General features: G+C 32.1%; 1 protein-coding gene across 1 annotated transcript in view; it reads left to right on the top strand.

The window, feature by feature from the left end:
- Nucleotides 1–19,451, top strand: part of LOC124534261 (G-protein coupled receptor Mth2-like) — a 44,664-nt gene extending 25,213 nt beyond the window's left edge. Inside the window, exons 3-9 of the mRNA XM_047110010.1 lie at nt 3,205–3,396; nt 12,273–12,351; nt 15,729–15,907; nt 16,149–16,320; nt 17,265–17,450; nt 18,375–18,518; nt 19,154–19,451. Of these exons, the coding sequence (XP_046965966.1) occupies nt 3,205–3,396; nt 12,273–12,351; nt 15,729–15,907; nt 16,149–16,320; nt 17,265–17,450; nt 18,375–18,510 (944 nt within the window). The 3' untranslated portion in view covers nt 18,511–18,518; nt 19,154–19,451. The remainder of the gene's footprint in view (nt 1–3,204; nt 3,397–12,272; nt 12,352–15,728; nt 15,908–16,148; nt 16,321–17,264; nt 17,451–18,374; nt 18,519–19,153) is intronic.
- The last annotated feature ends 1,270 nt before the right edge of the window (nt 19,452–20,721 follow it).

The raw sequence follows: 20,721 nt of genomic DNA, 5'->3' as shown, positions 1-20,721 counted from the left end.
CAGCTAGGTGTGTTTTGAAACCGAATACAATGCCGGTACGTTAATGTATATTAATAGATGTTTACATTGAGAACTTTATAGGCACTTAAAATATTAAATTTTTGGTATCATGTAGCGTTGTCTGGGTATGTGGTATATTCCGCTAATCAATTGATTCTAATACCAAACAAGTTTTAAAGGATGTGTGATTCCGTGTAATTGCACATAGCAATCACCAACTCACCTACATCTAAAGGTACATAATGTAGGTACATTTATTACTTCTAGTGGTTGGTAGCTTGTTATTATTTCTCATGCTATAGTTTAGGAAGTGGTGACCACTTATCATGTAGCTAATTAAACCGGTAATTATTATGAAGCTTGAATTTATTTTGTCATCCTAATCTACTGAAATTACAATAGATTTATTTTTACATAGTATAAAATACGGATTTTGATGCAGTTTTTTTTTCGAGAGATTCAAAGGGATGAATTTTATAATTTTTATATATAATACATGGACAATATAGTAAAAAAAAAATACTGATAACTTTAGAAGTTTCTAATGCGATGTCGTAAATAAACAAATTATTTAGTATGTATCAGCATTGCACCCGTGCGTAGCCGTGGCGGGTCGCTAGTTATGTATATAGAAGGAAGAATAAAAAAATTATTATTAAAAAAACAAAATACCCGACTGCACACTAAAAAAAGAGTAAAACAAGCCCCACAATAATATTGATCAATCAAATGCTAAAAACTAATTATGTAATACCGTTTAAACAATACCTATATTAAAATACACTACAATATGTGTTCGTAATCGATAGTTAAATAAACAGAAACTTATTTTGAATACAAATTTACTGAATATAATTTATAAATGTTGATGGAAAGCATCGCAGGCGGGGACCACCTTGACCGCCACCAACGAAAATTCTGCTAAATGGTGCACAACCGAAATGACTATAAATAAGCCTCTGTTGGTCCCCGCCTGCGATGCTTTCCATCAACATTTATAAATTATATTCAGTAAATTTGTATTCAAAATAAGTTTCTGTTTATTTAACTATCGATTACGAACACATATTGTAGTGTATTTTAATATAGGTATTGTTTAAACGGTATTACATAATTAGTTTTTAGCATTTGATTGATCAATATTATTGTGGGGCTTGTTTTACTCTTTTTTTAGTGTGCAGTCGGGTATTTTGTTTTTTTAATAATAATTTTTTTATTTACAACTTTTTAGCTGTTTTTATTTAACGAAAATGTTGTAGATGTAGAAGACTATGTATATGTAAGTACCATTTTAAATTATTTCGACGACATTTGGCTTTAGATTACGAGTGATGTTACTCCGCAACATAAATTTACCGCCAATCTGGACTGTTGGTAGTGAAGAAGAAAAAGAATTAGGTGAGTCATTACTGCTGAAGATCCCGCAAACGTTTAAGTTCAGTTAAAGAACATTCGTCGTGGGGCCGGTCCAACAGCTTTTTTGGGTCAAGTGTTTTTATTGACGCAGAATTAACATGTTCCCGTGGGAATTTTGAGAAAAAACGTATCCTATATTAATTACTCCCGTGATTGAAATGAATCTAATGATACCGCATACATATTTTTTTAAAGGGAAATTTAGAAAAAATATTATTATGTCTTTATCCCGTGGGACTTTTAGGATAAAATGTATCCTATGACACTCCCGTAATCAAGACAAATCTAACGATACCTCATACATCAAAATCCATCAAGCCGTTTAGGCTACAGGAGGTCACAAAGGAAAAGACATACATACATACTTACATACACTCGAAAAACATTACCCTCCTTCTTTGGCAGTCGGGTAAAAAAGGCAAGCAATAAATATCTTTTTTTAAATAATGTTACTAGTTATTTGTATATTATAGAAACAAAGTATTTCTTACCTATAAACTCCAATGGCCTTAGTGGATTTGCGTAGGTGTAATATAAGATGAAGCATTAAATGAGCTCTATCATGTAATGAAAAACTTGCATGAGGTCATTCATTTAATAAAAGTCCACAATGGGCCATTTGTGTTGCGAGTAGCTAATGCAAACTACTGCAATACTGTTTTTACAAAGGATGGTTATAAGGTCGAAACTTATAGTACGACACAACTTAGATATAACATCGGCAAAATTTGTAAATCCGATCACAACCGAATTAAGAACGCTATCCCAATTATCAATATTTATTTCTTATGAAAATATGATCTTTGCACAAACGTAATAACTTGTAATATCATAGGACCTAATATTCAGGAGTTATAGGAGTTCAACTGACGTGAGAATCTATAGCGACGAATAGCGTCGAATGGCGTGATAGGGAGCTATTTCTATTGGTTGTATAAATTGGCGGTAATCGGTTATATTGAATTTTTCGATGCTACATTTAAGTTGTGTCGTACTATACATAATATATCAAATCAATCGGATGAATAAGATGCACAGCATACTAACAAAGAACAAGTTTTATTAATAAAAATTTTGCTAAAATTTTACGAGTTAAATTGGTACCTGCAACTTACTCCATTTTTTATTCTTTTATTCTTGGACCTTACGAAATTGAAATTTTATGTGTTAATTAAATTCTGACAACATTGTATTCAATGTTGAATGCAAACTAATTCTATGGGCTTTGTGTAAGTCCGTCTGGGTAGATACCCACTCATCAGTAATTCTAGCGCCAAACAGTAATACTTAGTATTGTTGAGTTCCGATTTAAAGGATGGGAAACCCAGTGTAACTACAGGCATAAGGGTCATAACATCTTATTATATATTCTTTATTTCTATATTCTTTAGCTCCCGAGGTTGGTGGGGCATTGATGTAATGTAAAGAATGGTCAGCAGGTGGTGACCACGTACCATCGGGTGGTCTTGTGTGCCCTTCTGCCTACCTATTACATATAAAGAATTTGCTCTAGTATAGGCGCCATTTATTTACTGGCAGCAGCGTAGTTACGAAATTTTTGTATATTTACATACATACTTGCGTTTAAATGTATTTTGCAGTATCAATTTATTTATATATCAGTCTAGCTTCTCTGCGAGGTTTCACCGTTTATTTAGTCTATAACGTATAATTCATTTAATGAGAAAATAAATGAACTAATTCAACATTAGTTATTCTCAAATCGAATTCGTAGATCCCGTGATTACTTTTAAACAAGCAAATTAATCAACTTTGTCTAACTTTCAGGTCTGATGCTCTCGGTACCATTTTTATTAGCAACTTTCCTGGTGTATGCGTTCATCCCGGAACTACGTAACTTGCACGGCATGTGTCTTATGGCGTACTGCGCGGGTCTCATCGTGGCCTATCCGTTTCTGGCCTACCTGAAATTACACACTGGCAAAATTGGTGTCGCTATGACAGGCTGTTATGTTATCGGTAAGTTGCTTATACGTCCTTTTACTTTATACTTTTTAGTGCATAAGTGGAAAGATAGCGTTTTATGTATGATATGTCATATGTATGTATACCTACGTCATGATGTAATTACCACGTTGTGTAAATGATGAATTTAAAAATAGTACTATTAAGTACATTACCGTAAGAAGTCACCAACTGGCAACAGGGTGACTGTGCTCATCGAAATTATACGAGTTAAGGTGATACAGCCTGCCGCTGAGGTAGACTTTCATAAGGTAAATACAGTATACAAGAAATAGAATGGAATACTCAATGATTGAGTGATAATATTCTCCTAGCCGATTTATAGGTTAGGTATATTTATGTTACTGAAATAACTCGTACCTATTATGATTATAGTATCTGTTACTTAAATAAAATATACAAATATATGCAAGATAATAGTGATGATAAAAAAGACCGGAGTTAATTGTCGCTAGTTTACTATTGAAATATATCTATTTAATTGTATATTAATATTAATAACCTTTAAGCTATTTATCTATTAACTCTATTAATATTGAAAAGACAAATTCTTACTCGGCGGTAGGGCTTTATGCAAATGACATACTTGTCTGCTAGTCATTTTAAAGGAATACCCATTAGCCCTGACAATTTATTTCAAATTTTAGAAACAGTACTTAAATATAACTATTCATTATTTCGTAGCAGGGCTTTGTACAAGCCTATCTGGATAGGTACCAGCAATACTTATAAGTATTTTTGACATAGTGCTTAGTGTGAAAACAGCAGTGCTTAGTATTGTTGTGTTCTAGTTTGAAGGGACAGAACATCTTCGTGTTTAAAGTTGGTATCGCATGGGTGATGAAAAATAGTTGTCATTTCTAAATTTGTTAATATCTATGGTAGTGTTTTGACCAGTTCAAATTAGGTGACTCATTTGACGGTATGCCACTACTTATTCCATGAAAAAATCTTCTTCGTATATACTTCATATAACTACAGATCACTTTGCTAAAGTTTCATCACAATCGTATGATACCAACGTGTAGAGGACAAACATACAAACGTTCTAGTGCCAATAGAAATTATTGAATAGATCTTATCATACAAAGGGGTAATTTCAAATGCAATCATTATGTTTATCAATAAAACAAGTCAGCTGATTGAAAATTCAATGTCAAAATTTTAATGAAGACAAAGTCAAAACTACATAAAGTCTGATAAATAAATAAAACGACAAATGAAACGACTGCGCTTAATCAACTCGTTAATCTTAAAATTAGATATGTATGACAAAATGTGTATCAGCTACACATAGATACATTATAAAATCTTTAGACTACATTCGTTTTATTAATTAACATATAGCGTGATATTTATTCCGTTTTAATAAACAGCACGCTATACGAACATGACGAATAGGATTTACCGCTAGCATAATTATTTACACTAGCGAGCTACCCTTACTGTCTACGGGAAAAAATATACCGTAAAGTGCTCATAAATGTCCAACTCCTTGGCAAAAGCTTCGTATATTTTTAATGGAAAGGATTTGGTTCTCATTCCACGACACTTTTCACATTGCTCTGGTTTTTCTTCGATATATTTTATATAATTAAGCCGGCAACTAGAGGCCACGACCTTAAGACTGAGACTTAAAAAAAACTTATAAAAGACGCTTGATTATGAAATCGACCCATTGACGACTTGATATATACGTGTAGGGGAGTCTACGACGAGTTAAATTGGAAGCCGCCTAGAGTAATTTCTCTTGATGAAAGTAATTTTTCTTTTTATTTGATCCAAGATTTGGATGCAAAACTTTTGGGTACGGTGGTGAGAAAATGATAATACAAAAGATAAAAAACGTTATAACCCCTCGTTGCAGACGATACCTTCAATATAACAGTGTATAAATGTACCATTGCCTAACAAAGGTACCTATTAAAATTTTCTCTCAAAGAAAATGGATAGAGATTAATTCAAATCTTTGCCTCAATCCGTTGTAGTGGGAACAGATAGGACCGAATTTTATAGAAAAACCTATATTTCTTATCAATTCCTAGCGATGTTTTCCCACCTAAAGTAAATAAAAACACATTGTTAGGCTGAGTTAGAACCTTCAATCCGCTGTAAAGGTTTTCAAGCCTCTGAGAACTCTTAGCATTTTGCGTAATGTACGGCAATAACTTATATCCTCATAAGCCTTGCACATTCTTATTATTAGTAGTTTAATCTTTCATATTTTTAACGGCATTTCTTTAAGAAAATAGTCCGTGTCTATTAAAATAATATTAGGTATTGTTTTCTTACAAATAAACAATAGTATATTTTTCAAAGCAACTTAAATATATATAATATTCTGATGTTGATTTCAATTTAAATTTCAAATTCAAATTCGACTTTAATTTTAGCATAGCATATGTATAAAATTTTACCAAAACTTATAACTTTTTAAAATTAATCTGTAGTTATTAGCGGCAACCACGCGAAGCTCCAGTGATTAATGACGTTGTTCGTTCTAGTAAAAAAAAAATCTGCTGTTTGGCTTTTAACATCCATACATCTACCCAAATATTTAATATATGTTTTATCAGTATTTGAACGGATGTAATATAGAAGTAAAATAACAACGTATAACAGTGGGTTCCATTGGACTTATAACTTCATATTACAGTATTGATTTATAAAATTATCACCGGTTCGGAAAGTAGATTTTATTCAGAAGGACATGCAAAAAAACTCGGTGGTTACTTTTTTCACAAAATCGGAATTTACTTTGTTCAAGTAGGATTTTACAACTCCTGTTCGGAATGTGATTCTTCCAAGAAGAACCGGCAAGAAACTCAGTGGTTACTCTCTTTCAACATTCATAAAAGTTACTTAAATACAATAGGGAAGATGCAATATTTTTATTTTTGTGTTTATTTTAAAGAACTCCTTATAGGATAGACCACAATTATATAAAAATCCAAAACACTCTAAATTATTGCAAAAAATGCGGTTTCAAAATGTCAATTTAAATTTTCGCGCGATAACGGATCTATATTTCGTATGACGTCACTCTTGTCTGTCACTGGCCCATTGATCATACATGTCCTCACTGGCTAATGTTTTTTTTCTCGACTTTTGAAATACTTTTTGTAATAATTTAAAACGGACTACTTGATATTTCTAAAAAAGCCGTATTGCCGTATTTTTGTGCTAATATGTTCATCTACTTCAACAAAGTTTTCAAATAAATGGTTTTTGAGTGGACCTTCTGATACAAAACTGAGAAAAAAGTGGTTTCAAGTTGAAAAGAGGAATCTGGAGTCAGCTTTGACAAACCCAACTTCCATTTTTATTCGAAATACGCAATTTATTTTCGTTTCAATATCCACTTTTTTGACAACTATAACCTCAAATAAGTAGTCATAACAGGAGTGACGTCACTGAACGTTATATTAGTGTTTTGAAATACGTTCCGTTTCTCGTTACTTTATTTCGTAATTTTTGTTAAAAAACAAATGTATATCAAATATAAACTTTGCAGTGGCCCTTCTTTTATACTTTTTTAACATTTTAAGAGCAAAATTTTATAAACATAATATTTGCATGTTCCCTAGTATATATGTGTGTCATATATACTTTTTTTACTCGATCACTGGCGATTTACTTGAACTAACCCTGGCTATTGGTATTAGGTAGATTAAAATCTGTAATCTGTGTTGTATCTGTATTATATGAATATCCACATTTATTTTTGATTTATGATTCCAACTTTATATAAACTCTTAAAAATGGTAGGAAAAATGAACTGTTGGATTATGACGGTAAAATATAAAATCCATGATTCAAATTTATGATTCTCTTGGTAAAATAACATATATAGAAATTACTATATACGGTTATTAAAAAAGTAATATTGCGTTCTGGCAACATTATTTATTTTCACTTGCAATTCCATAATAAAGTACATATTAATTTGATATTCCACGCATATTAATTTTTAGAGTGCTGAAAGGTATCAGTGGCTGATAACCGCTCCCTAACTAATTGATATTAACTGTGCACTCTTGAAATTTTATTATTTCATATTATTGTACTAATTTCACTAAAGAGCTAGTTATGGGTGTGTCGGCATTAAGCGAATGGAATGCTCAGCAAGGCCCTGTTAGTTTTATGTGTATTATGTACATTTACGCAGTAACTGCGTCATGATGTCCCATGTTAATGGATTTGAACCATACGTAAATAAGCTTGTAATTCTCTGTTTTAATTACTGCCTTACATTGTTTTAACGATTGAATAGTTTAGGGATTGTTATTTTGTGTGACAAGTATTGTATTAAAGCGTTTAATGTGTTATACTTTAATGGTATTATTAAATTTATTTACTGGCTATCAGTTTGTTATTCAAGTATGCTAATTACTTAACGTTAATGACGGTATTGTTGGTATTATATACAGGAGCGGATTTCAATTGAATTGCACGGTCTTTGTTTTTTTTTGTGAAATAAGTTTCGATAATTTTATACATGATATATTGTTTTATGTTTAAGATTATATTTCATCTTTAATGGTGTATCGGATTTTGATTAAATATTTGTTTTATTTTGTTGAAAAATACCAACTCTATAATAAAACATTATTTATTTATTTAGTATTTCTAACGGAATAGGGTATTCTTCGGTGTTTAAAATAGTACTTCTAAATGTTGCATATCCTCATAAAAGCCACAAAAAATATATTTTGGCAGAATAGACATCTTTTCTTGCCCGAAAATGAAATAAAAATTTAAAACTCTTTATCCCCGCTCAGTCATTTTGGTGATGTCACACCTATATAAATAACAGTCCATATTCATAAATACGAACGGCTTTCTGCCTTTAGAAATCCGGTTTGCATTTTAATAAATAAATTGTTAAAAATAAAATTTGATTTGACTTTTTTAAATTTAATGTTAAAGTAAATCAAGTTAAAGTTGATAGATATAGTTTGTCTGTTAATAACTTAACACTGAACTGTCCGTATTTGCCGCACTTACGTCACAGAATGGCGGCTCGTATTTTAGGTCACGTGACATGTAGATTAAAAATTTACGATTTTTTAATATAAAATAAAAAAGTAATAATTGGCTTTTATGACTCAAAATCAGAATTTTGAAGTATATTGCTATATAATCTTTAAGTATTATCAACTTTCATAATTTATATTACACCATCGAAAGTACCCACCCTATTAGTGAAACGAATTTAATATATTTAATATTCAATGTTCAATCGAATTAAAACCTTCTCCTCAAAGGGCCTTTAGCCTAGCAGTGGGAATTTAGAGGCTGTTGTTGTTGTTGTTGTTGTTCAATCGAACTATTTGTACCAAACATTGATAACAGTTAACATAGAGCTTTAAAATTGTTAAATAAAATAAAAAGTAGTAAAATAGTCTACATATATATCATTGTCTTTGATTATTTATATTCTATCATATTTCATAGTACATCAGAAGTCTAAGTACACGTATGGTCTGTGCCGAAGATCTCTGTTAAAATAATTAATCTGTTAAAGAGTAACAACAACAACAACAACAACAACAGCCTGTAAATTCCCACTGTCGGGCTAAAGGCCTCCTCTCCCTTTGAGGTTGAAGGTTTGGAACATATTCCACCACGCTATTCCAATGCGGGTTGGTGGAATACACACGTGGCAGAATTTCTATGAAATTGTCACATGCAGGTTTCCACACGATGTTTTCCTTCACCGCTAAGCACGAGATGAATTATAAAGACAAATTAAGCACATGAATCAGCGGTGCTTGCCTGGGTTTGAACTCGCAATCATCGATTAAGATGCACGCGTTCTAACCACTGGGCCATCTCGGCTTACAGAGTAATTAGTAGTCAAATTAGACAACAACTGTTTTGGTGATATCAATCCAAAGTGTGTTCAAGAATAATACCGGATGTACGTCACTGAATGATTGAGAAGCCAAGTGACACATTCGAAGTAAACGTTTCGTGGGATTAATGACCAATAAAATAAATTAGTTTCGACATTTTAGACGAATTCCGCTTAAACAGAATAATTACCTATTTGAATAACAGAAAAGATGAATAGACGTATCTATTTTACTACTCATTGGTAATTAAAAACACCGCTGATTTTTCTCTGTGTTACAGTTTTTTTTTAATCTGCATTGGATAAACGTGATGGTCTTTACTCAAGACACGTTAACACATGGATATATACGGGTTATTTGAATTAAAATGATATGAGACAATTATTATCACAGCTTCTCTCCGCTGCCAGTCTTTATATATACAGAGCTCCTTTTTTTACAATGGCAAGAACTTGGAAAAAAATTCACAGCTATGCACAATATCTGGCAACGCTTTAAATAGTTATAAAACACAAACAATTTCCTATTTAAGTAGATAAATGTATTTTCCTTTAACAAAGATTAAGTTGTGTAAACACTTTTAACACATAAAACATGCATGTGATTTATGTGGTTTTTACGCTCGAGTTTGTTTCAGATTTATCTTATTTTTCTTACGAATTAAAGTATCTAACAAATACAAGGAAACAGATAAATTTACCACCTGGTGTTTAAGTGTCATTACCGCCCACTGTGACTTTTGACAAAGTAAGCAGTATTAATCATTTCATGTATAGTACCATACAACTTAGATGTAGCATCGGCAAATTCAATAAAACCGATTACTGCCGATTTACACAACCAATAGAAATGGCTCCCTATCGCTCCATTCTACGCTTCGTCGCTATAGATTCTCGCGTCAGTTCAACCCGAGAAAGCAAGTGCATGTAAATCGACGTGTCAAATTGACAAATATATTAGTTCATATTATATTACAAGTCATTACGTTTGTGTAAATATCATATTCACATAAGAAATTAATATTGATAATTTGGTATAGCGTACTTAAAACGGTAAATGGTTGTACGATTTTTGCTGATGCTACATCTAAGTTGTGTCGTACTATACCACCGATTAGCCGATGACATGATCATCGGTGTAATGAAATTTACCGGTAACTCGCTCGCTCTTTAAACTGAAAGATGAAAATGCTTTATACTAGCTGTAGCTGCGGCTTCATCTGCGCAAACTTTATAGGTACAATTATCTATACCGCATACACCGTCATTTCCATTTTATCCTTTCGAAGTGCGAATAACAAAAAGCAGCCTATGTTTTCACCTTCACTCATCCTATTTCCGTACCAAATTTCATCTTAATCGGTTCAGCGTTTTCAGCTTGAAAAGTTCGTAGACACAGTTACTTTCGCATTTATAATATTAGTATAGATTGTTTATACATATTTGCAGTGTGTGAGTGGAATCCGTCTGGATAGGTTGGATGGAAGCGAATAGATTTATTGATCCGTCCCGGCGTACACTTTCAATGCTTAATTAATAAATCGTGAAGGTTATAAATTTAAGATACATTCAACGTAAATATTATCGTGCATAAATTTGTATGAGATTGGAATCTTACACATTGAAAATATGAAATCGATTTATTGAGTAATCTATATATACAATCGAATTACCACTGACTGAATCATCACGAGAATTATTTAAATGTGAGTCGGATTGTCTGGTAATTTAACATAACCAACATAGCTGCCTACTTCTCTCAAGATTTAAAAATTCAATAAGAAAAGGTTTTTGAAAATTTAAACTTCAACTTCCCTAAAAAGAAGCTGAAGGTTGTATTAGTTTTACCCGTATGAATTTAGGACACACACTTGTGTGCCCCGATAACTTTTAAGTCTGCAGATACCTATGTTCAATCCAAGTTGAAAAGCAAGACAATTTAGAGTTTTATACCATACCCCGCACTTAGTTCCGTATATATACGTATAAATACATATGACTACGTTTACAAGGACAGCCATTGGTCCAGCTTCGGTGGTCAGGTTGCTGTTCCATGACATTAGAGAGAAAGAGAAGACAAATCAGAGAATTTATTTGTTTAACGCACATACGTTTTACTCTTTGAACCCTAAATCCATCCACATTTAAATTATATTATAAATATTAACACAATCAATTCTTAATTTAATCATGATGTGTGATTCAATATTTCAATCCGCAACAAATGGATCATAGCTTTTAAATGATTCCTTGAAAAATATACTGAACTATAATAAGACAAAACGTTGTTTCAATAAATAATAAAACGAGGCCACGATGATAAAAGAGAGCGACGATTGACAGTCCTCTACGAATGATGTTAAATAAATAAAAATCAATTGATCAATGAAAAAAATAACTTTATTACCTATAATTTATTGCTGCACTTGACGAGTGTGATTTGTCATTTTTTATATAGAACCGGATCAACGGATCGATGTGATTTCATTTCTATGCACAAAGTTTATGAGCCGGATAATTCTGTAGGTCTTTTATGTTGAAAAAATTTTATGTGAAGCGATGGGAATTAAGTCAAGGCTTAAAGCACAAGAGACACAAAAGACTGAGTCTTTTTTTATTTAATCAAATTTGTTATCTAATATAATTTTTTGTACCACTACGGGCATTTGTATTGGCATGTTCGGCTGTAGAAGGTAGCCTGCACCAACGAGACAGCAGGTACTCAGATAAATCACTGTGATGACACAGACATTTATCAGAGTAGGTACCCATGCAGGTACATGAATTGTCGATGACGCATTATTTGTTTGAAAAGAACTGTAACGTAAATGGCGTTTTGGTTTCAAACCAAATCTGAGCATAAATAAATATTGCATTCATAAGTTAAGTATTCCAAAATCTTATATAAAATATTCAGCAACACATTTGGAAGTCTGTAGATATGTATTCAACTTTACATATATAATTTCGTAGCACAGATAACATTAGTTGTTTTTTGTTTTTTTTTTTACAGCTTTCATCATATACTACGCATTCCAAACGAGTTTCTTCTGGCTGAATATAATGTGCTTCGATATCTGGAGAACCTTTAGGTAATTATTAAAGCTTTAATATCGATTATTTATTGCAAACTTAGGGGTTATTTTTGGGCAAAACTTTAAATGTTTTTGTGTCACTTCTATTGTTATTTTTTTGATATTATAGATGATAAGGAGGCAATTATGACAATGAGACCCGTCTTCTGGGTACATGTTGAGCATTTTTTGATACATAACGTATAGCACAACATAATGGCAGGAGTAAACATAAATAATCATTTGCCCGCGAATTGACGTAATTGGCCAAAATAAAAAAATATTATCAATCTGTCAAATAGTATTCATTGGAAAAGGTATTTTTCAAAAAATCCGTATTATTCGGGTTTGGTCGGAAAAATTACTAACGACACTTCAGAAGTAAAATTATCAGATTGTATGGACTTTGTACGTCAAAGGTTTTTTATCTTTACTTCTGCTATTATAATAGAAGTGAGAAGAGTGATTGAGTGATTGGACGAGTGGAACTAGAACATTTAATAATAATAAAATTATAGAAATATATGTAAAATTGATGAAGCAGGAAAAATAAAATTTAGTTTTACTCCAATGTGGATTTCAGAACGGTTGCGCCAGCGTCGCAATGCGGCAGGCCCCATCCGTAGGTTCCAAGTAAATTTACATCAAAGAGTATGTAATTACAACGTTTTAAGAGTTGGAACTCTCATTCGGTTGAAATAAAATGTTGATTAGCATGAAAGGAACACTTTGTCACTAACAATATTAAAAAAAAAATCCCATCATGTTGGTAACATGCGACAAAAATGTCTTTCTTGACGTATTCGTAATCTATTGCCAACTGTCAAAAAATATTTCGGAAGGTTTCATTATACTTTACTAATTTGGGCTAAACTAATTAAGCGCATTGAAAATCATTTATTGAGTATCAAATATAAATATTTTAAAATAAAGTTCGGATTAACTTATATATTTAAAATTATTAAATGTTATGTCATTATTGGGGAACATTAACTGGTAACATTGAGTGTCCGTTTCATAAAACATTTTTCAACAATGAAAATTCCCAGCCTGTTTCTCGTTGGTGACTCGTTGTCCGTAACACCGGCATGGCTACCTAACTATTGTCAACCTATAATTTATCGGTAGAATGATCAATTGGTATACTTTTAATTTACATTAGATACATAATTGTGCTTTATAGATTTTCTCTGATTTATCGTTATAGATCTTTAGGTAATAGATAATGCATGTTTCGAATTAATTTCACGTTATTATAATAATGAATGAATAGCTATAAATTTTGTCCGTTACCAATTTACTAGTATTTTAAGACTGAAATAAAATTATTAAATTTAACTTAGATTTTATTTATATTTAGCTTCATTGTAGGAATTTTAGTTTAGCGTAGTGTAGGAAATTTTTTTTTATTTTTATAGATATGTCTGGATAAATAAATTTGGTGTAGAGTCAACAAATAAGTAGTATCAATGTTTTTTTTAGTCAATAATTAGTTCTAAGGCAAACATAATAAAGAACAATGTAGTTGTACTAAATGTACATTAAAAAATGATTAATGGTGTTTACAAACGGTGAAAAATCGATAAACATTAATAAGGACATTCGCATAGACTGCGTCGGTAGGACTAGGTCTCAAGTTGAATGACCAAACTTTAATTTTGTCCCTATTTTTTTGAGGGCCTCTGTGGAATGTGACAGTTCACGGCTAACCCGTGAAATCCAAAGTGCGAATTGATATATATTTAAAAGATCACACATTCAAAATTGAGCCAAAAAATTTGGCTGTTACTGATAAAATATTACTAATACCACAATAATACCACTGGGACATTTATCAAAATCATCAGCCCTTTAAGTAATTTAGGTTGAGGAAATAGCAAAATTATAATTTATAAAGAAGTTATTGATCTACAAACAATTATTAATTTATTATCATAAGAATTAACAACCTTAAATGCTTAAATATATATAAATATGAACTAAAACTACAAACAATTGGTAGAATTTATTTTGGACGTAGGTAGAACGGCTCATGTATAGTAGGAAATTATATTCCATTATCAGGCGCTGCCGCTTGACTTAATAAATTCGTTTCACTGAATAGAGCGCTGTGTTATATTTTTCCGGACATTTACCGGGCTAAAAGCATAACCCTGTTACCATCAACGTGTACGTTGTATTTGTCCATCCCAAAAATAATACGAAATTCATATTGAGGTTTAAATATTTCGACTATTATCTCGATTTTAAAAGGCAATATATTAATTATATTAAATTATGCTTCCAATGTTTATAAAAATGAGCCTCGTAAATACTTATGTATTTTCTTCATTCTGAATTGGAATTTGAAATTTTTATACGTATCCAAAAAGCAAGAGGAGTTCCTTGGTGTGACAAATCCCTTCCTTTCCTTCCCTAAGTTCGGTCATGCCATTAGACAAAGGTAACTTATATTCTTAGTTAAAACTCACTTGGCGTACTACCCATTTTTCATATATTCTAACACCAAACAACAATACTTTATGTTGTTGGGTTCCGGTTTAATGAGTGTGTGAACCAGTGTTACTGCACCAACTTTTGGAAATAATATGTTATGTCCATATATTACTTACCAATGTTGGTAGCATAACTGTGCTTTGAAAATGATTCTCATTTCTTATAATACCAATGTCTATGCTGGTGACCACTTACCATCAAATGGTCTGTCAGTCCGTCCGCCTACCTTTATGACCTATGTGAAAACTTTGGGTTTAAAAAGGAAACAAACCATTTTAACATCATTGAAACGTGAAAAATTGCGACATGTTTTTTAATAAAAAATAAATTTTGGCTATTAGTGTATTTATGTATTTTAAAATATATTGCTAGAGCAATGTGGACAGGATTTCAGTTAACGAAATAACTGTCAACCTTAAAGCGTTTTTAAGCACACTCATTTTTTTAAGATTGGTTTCAATAAATATTTAAACAAAATTCTTGTCTTATATTGTGTAAAGGGGCTTACCGATACTATTAAGTACAGATAATATAAACGTATGACAAAGTTTCATATTATTCATTTCCAACAATATTGTTGTTGTCGTTTACAGTATTGGCATGACATCATAGTTGTAGCATGATAATGTTATTTAAACGTAATATAATATAATGTTTATTGGTCGTAATGTTGCATATTAGAAGCTCGTGTATTGTAACTTACGAATTTCAATGTTTATATGTTCGCTTATTTGAGTTATATTTGTATGTTTAATGCAACTCAAGGATTGGAACCCTTGCTCAACAATCTCAAAGGTAATACATACGTACTTGAAAAATGTTATTGTTTCATTATTCTCAAACCGTCATTTCATCTTGTGCTGTAATTTCATGTTGTAAGTATTTTATTTACCTTTCAGCGGCTACAGAGGAGGGAGTACGAACAAACGGCGCGAGAGGCGACGCTTTGCGATGTATGGCGCCTATGCCTGGGGCGTACCAGTAGTCCTTACAGCGATCACCATTTCCATGCAATTCAGTGAAGTTCCTGAAAATGTAATAACTCCAGGTTTTGGCAGCCGACGGTGCTGGTTTGACAGTAAGTTTTGTCATACATTTATTTAACATTAAGGCCTTAAGTATGTAGGTACAAATATGATTTAAAAATAGTTACTATTTAAATCTTGATCGCGTAGAATGGTGGCAATAATGCAAATTTTACTTAATTATATAACATTGTATTTATTATTAAAAAATACATAAACAACCTGAAGGAGTTTTTGTAGGTGTTTTAAAAATGTACACTAATTTGTAGTTAAACAGTAATTGTTTGTTTACAGATTGGCTCAGTGAACTCGTATATTTCTTCACCCCTGTATTCATACTCGTGATTTGCAATAGTGTGTTATTCTCGATAACAGCACATCGAATCCGATCGATAAGACAGGAAACCGCCATCTTAAAAGGTGCCGAATCTTCTCGAAGTGATAAATTACGAAAGGATAAGCAGAGGTTTCTATTTTATTTTATTTTTAGGTCCTAGAATTATTTTTGTTATTAGAATTATAATGTTGATAGTTGATAACAGTACCAAATATTTGCCATATATTATAATATATATTTTCGTGTTTTAGTCTTCATGTTATTACATAATCTGCAGTAAATAGCTAAGACACACGTTCTATTAACACAATTTTAAAATTGTTTATATTATTTGTATCAATTGTCAGTTTTATTTCTTATATAATTGTATAGATGGAAGTACTAGTCTTTTAAATCACGCTGATGTTTTGTACAAATGATTTACATATGGATGACTTGACTCGTATACAACTGGGTAAGCCCCGCGCTCAACCTCAGGGCTGAGTTCGTTCTGAGCCCTGAGGTTGAGCGCGCGTGTATCAGCGTGATTTAAAAGACTAGTACTTCCATTAGTTCTCGCCCGAAAGTCCGGTGACGCTGTAAAGGCCAGTAGGGCCAATACCAATACTTCACACATAAAAAATACTACTAGGCCTATTCCCCACCGACTTCGTTCTGAGCCGAGGTGCGATCTCATAGGAGACACCCTCAGGACGAACTTTAAATTCGAGCCCCGCGCTCAACCTCAGGGCTGAGGACATTAGTTCTCGCCCGACCGTCCGGTGACGCTGTAAAGACCAGTAGAGCCAACATCACACATAAAAAAAATACAACTAGGCAATGAAGTAAACTGTCTAGAGAATGGAAGTTTAATTCATATGGTCTGATCGATAAAATAGTGTAGAGTTGACAGTTGACACCTGGTCTTAATTGTTAAGTGAGTTTAAAACATATTGAGCATGAAACTCCTGTACCTACTGTAGATCACCTAAATAAATCGATTAAATTTTTAGATATGTTTGTTTCCGGATATTAATTTCTTTTTGACTACCTATGCTTAATAGTTTCTTATCATATACTTATAATACCTTCAGGTACGGTCTCTACCTCAAGCTGTTTGTTGTGATGGGGGTGAACTGGACGGTCGAGGTGATCAGCTTCGCAGTCGGCGGTTCCAACTGGTACTGGATTGTTGTCGACGTCGCAAACATTGTACTTGGCATTTATATCTTCTTCATTTTCGTTTGGAAAAACAAAGTTCGTAATTTGATCTCCAAAAAGTAAGTTCAATATTTTTATATAACTTTCAAATAATATCTTAATATTAAAATGGGATATAATATGTGACGTAAACAGATATGGGTCTACCTGCGATTTTGTTCTATTAAGTCCATATGTCATATCCCATTAGCTCAACGAGTACACTGATTGGAGTATAATATAATAGACATAATATAGTATATCCTATATCTTTATATAAAAAAATCGGTAATGAGATCCTTTTTTTGTAAAAGAAAGAAAAATATTTCGACCTTGCCCGATTCTGCGTTATTGATAATAATGACCTCACTCCCTATATATATTTTCGGAGAAAAGTGTCACAGATCTATTCTACCTAAACCTAAAGGTCTCGACCCGTACTGATTTAATATTTATTAGACGACAGAGGGCAACTCGAATGAAGCTATGGCACGTATTATTTTCTCTTAAAACCAAACAATTATTGTACACATATTGAAAAGTTAATTTGTGTATTTATTTATTTTTTTTTGGAAAAATACAAAGTTCATTGATCTTTCAGGCTTCAGACATTCTGAAAAATATTCCAATATAAAGCTCAAAAAGTAATAATAAACCGGTTATGCCAAAATGTGTCAACCCACTTGGTAATTATTTTGTATCGTAAAACGTGAATGTTTCAGTATGGATTGTGATTGTTGTCGACTAACTTCAGTGTTTCAACATAAAAATATAAGATTATAGACATTGATAAAAATATTGGAAACACACTTATTTATTTAAGTACTCAAATAAATATATATATTTTATTTAAATAATCTCAATGAATTGAAATGTTGTATGAATGTTGTGGCTTACAGTGATTTCACTCATTTTGGCATAAGAACCCAATAGCTTTAGAATTTCGTCTGCGTTAAATTAACTAAATGCGACTCGGGCAAATTTAATCGCTGATGTGTGTCAAGGTGGCGAACTATGCGAGGTATTCCTGCAACTGAAACGAGCTTAGGGAAGTGGGCGACGCGGTCCAGCTCCGCTCCGACCGAGGATACGAGAGTGTCTGCCGACGAAAGTGCTATTCGATTGAAAGACATGAACTAACATCGAGGTTATTGAAATTCATTAACATCTCGAGGTCTAGTTATTCTAGTAGGACCCAAAACATTTATGTCCTTTTTTTTTTAAAACATGTTTTATATTTTAAATCTTTCTGTTGACATAAATACATACTGTTTCAAATCCTTTTTCTTATCCTCCTATTCTTGAATCTATCTACGTACATAGGCATAGTACGACACAACTTAGATGTAGCATCGGAAAATGCAATGAAACCGATTACTGCCGATTTATACAACCAACAGAAACAGCTCCCTATCGCGCCATTCGTCGCTATTCGTCGCAATAGATTCTCGCATTGGTTCAACCGTGTCGATTTGTCAAATTGACGAATATATTAGGTCCTATGATATTACAAGTTATAAAGTTTGTGTAAAGATCATATTCACTTAAAAAATAAATATTGATAATTTGAGATAGCGTACTTAATTTGGATTTTATCCGTGTTACAAATTTCGCCGACGCTACATCTAAGTTGTGTTGTACTTTATCTATATCTATCATAACATGTAATGATATAACACTTTAATGAATGATTTCGTAAAAAAATAATCATTTTGTCCAGTTGAGGACATTCTAACATCTGGTAATCTTTTATTTCAAATCTTAATAAATATCTTTGTTTCAGACGCTATTTATCACCTAGCAAAAACTCAGTGAAAACTTCTGAAAGAAAAGGATACAACCATACCTCAGTTACAGAACACTGCTAGTCAGTTTTACAAAACGATTTAGAAATAAGTTTATTATAGTATAATTAAGTACAATCAATGAACAAAGTAAGAAATCAAGACGACTTATAAGTTTTATTAATATTTTAAGTGTAGTGATAAAATATATAATTACTTGTACTAGATGTAGTTATATGTGATTTTGGTACTGAACGTTACATATATACATACATACATACATACATACATATTGCATATATTAAAAAAATTACAAGACAATTGTTATCTAATGATTTTTCGTACATTTTTTTTAATAAACATGAGACAACATCACATACATTACTCTGATCTCAATGTAAGTAGCTAAAGTACTTGTGTTTTGGAAAATCAGAAGTAACGACGGTACCACAAACACCCAGACCCAAGACAACATAGAAAACTAATGATAATCTACATCGACTCAGCCGGGAATCGAACCCAGGACCTCGGAGTGGCGAACCATAAAACCGGTGTACACACCACTCGACCTCGGAGGTCGTCATCACATTAGACAAGCGTGTTGGAATACGTTCATTACCTTTGCCTGAAACGAAGGTCTTAGCTCAGCAGTGATATGTTGAGGCCATCACTCTTAAGTAAATAGTTCTACATCGGTTTACCACTCTGAGGTCCCGAGTTCGATGTCCCGGCCGAGTCGATGTAGAAAGTTCATTAGTTTTCTATGTTGTCTTGGATGTTTGTGGTGCGGTACCGGTAGGTACCGTACGGTACCTACCGACTACCGTCGGTAGTAACGACGGCGTTACTGCTGATTTTCCATAATACAGGTGCTTTAGGTACTTTCATTGGGATCAGTGTAATGTTTGTCATGTTGTACAATGTTAAAAAAAAATTAAAATACATATAGCTTCCTTTTTAAAATCCGTGTTTTTTATTATAATGTGTTGTGATGTTGACTACATAAATCACATAATATTTATCCCAACGAATCGTATTTGACCTTTTAAAAGGGAAATATATTTTTAGGCGTTTTGTGTAACTATCCTTAAGTATTAATTAACTTAAAATCACAATCGCGTTTGGTTGTTAAACGCCCGTTTTTTTTATAACGATATTCGAACATTTTTTTATACATCTGATTATGAATTTCAAATGAAATAAATAACAAAAATAATTTCAAAGACTTCTGTGCATATAACAGATTTATATTCCCGAACTGCTAAAGAGATTTCTTTAAAAAAAGCACTATTTACTTTATATCACTCTGACCCAGAGCTTCAATCCAGAACCTTTGGTTCTGCTGGCTTATAATAGACTAAACGAGACTAACAAAGCAGTTTTATATAATAAATACTATGAAAAGTATTTGACAATTTTCAGTGTTCATGTTTCTGTTATATGATTATTATTTTATTATACATATATTTATTATTAATATTTTTAACATTTATACTAATTATATAAAGGTTAAAAATTATTAGTCGTGTAAAAACTTGATGTAGGTAACTACAGTACAAAATTAATG

This window comes from Vanessa cardui, chromosome 12 (assembly GCF_905220365.1).
Source record: "Vanessa cardui chromosome 12, ilVanCard2.1, whole genome shotgun sequence".
In the NCBI taxonomy this organism is placed as follows: Eukaryota; Metazoa; Arthropoda; class Insecta; order Lepidoptera; family Nymphalidae; genus Vanessa; species Vanessa cardui.
This window is presented reverse-complemented; position numbering and strand designations above follow the sequence as displayed.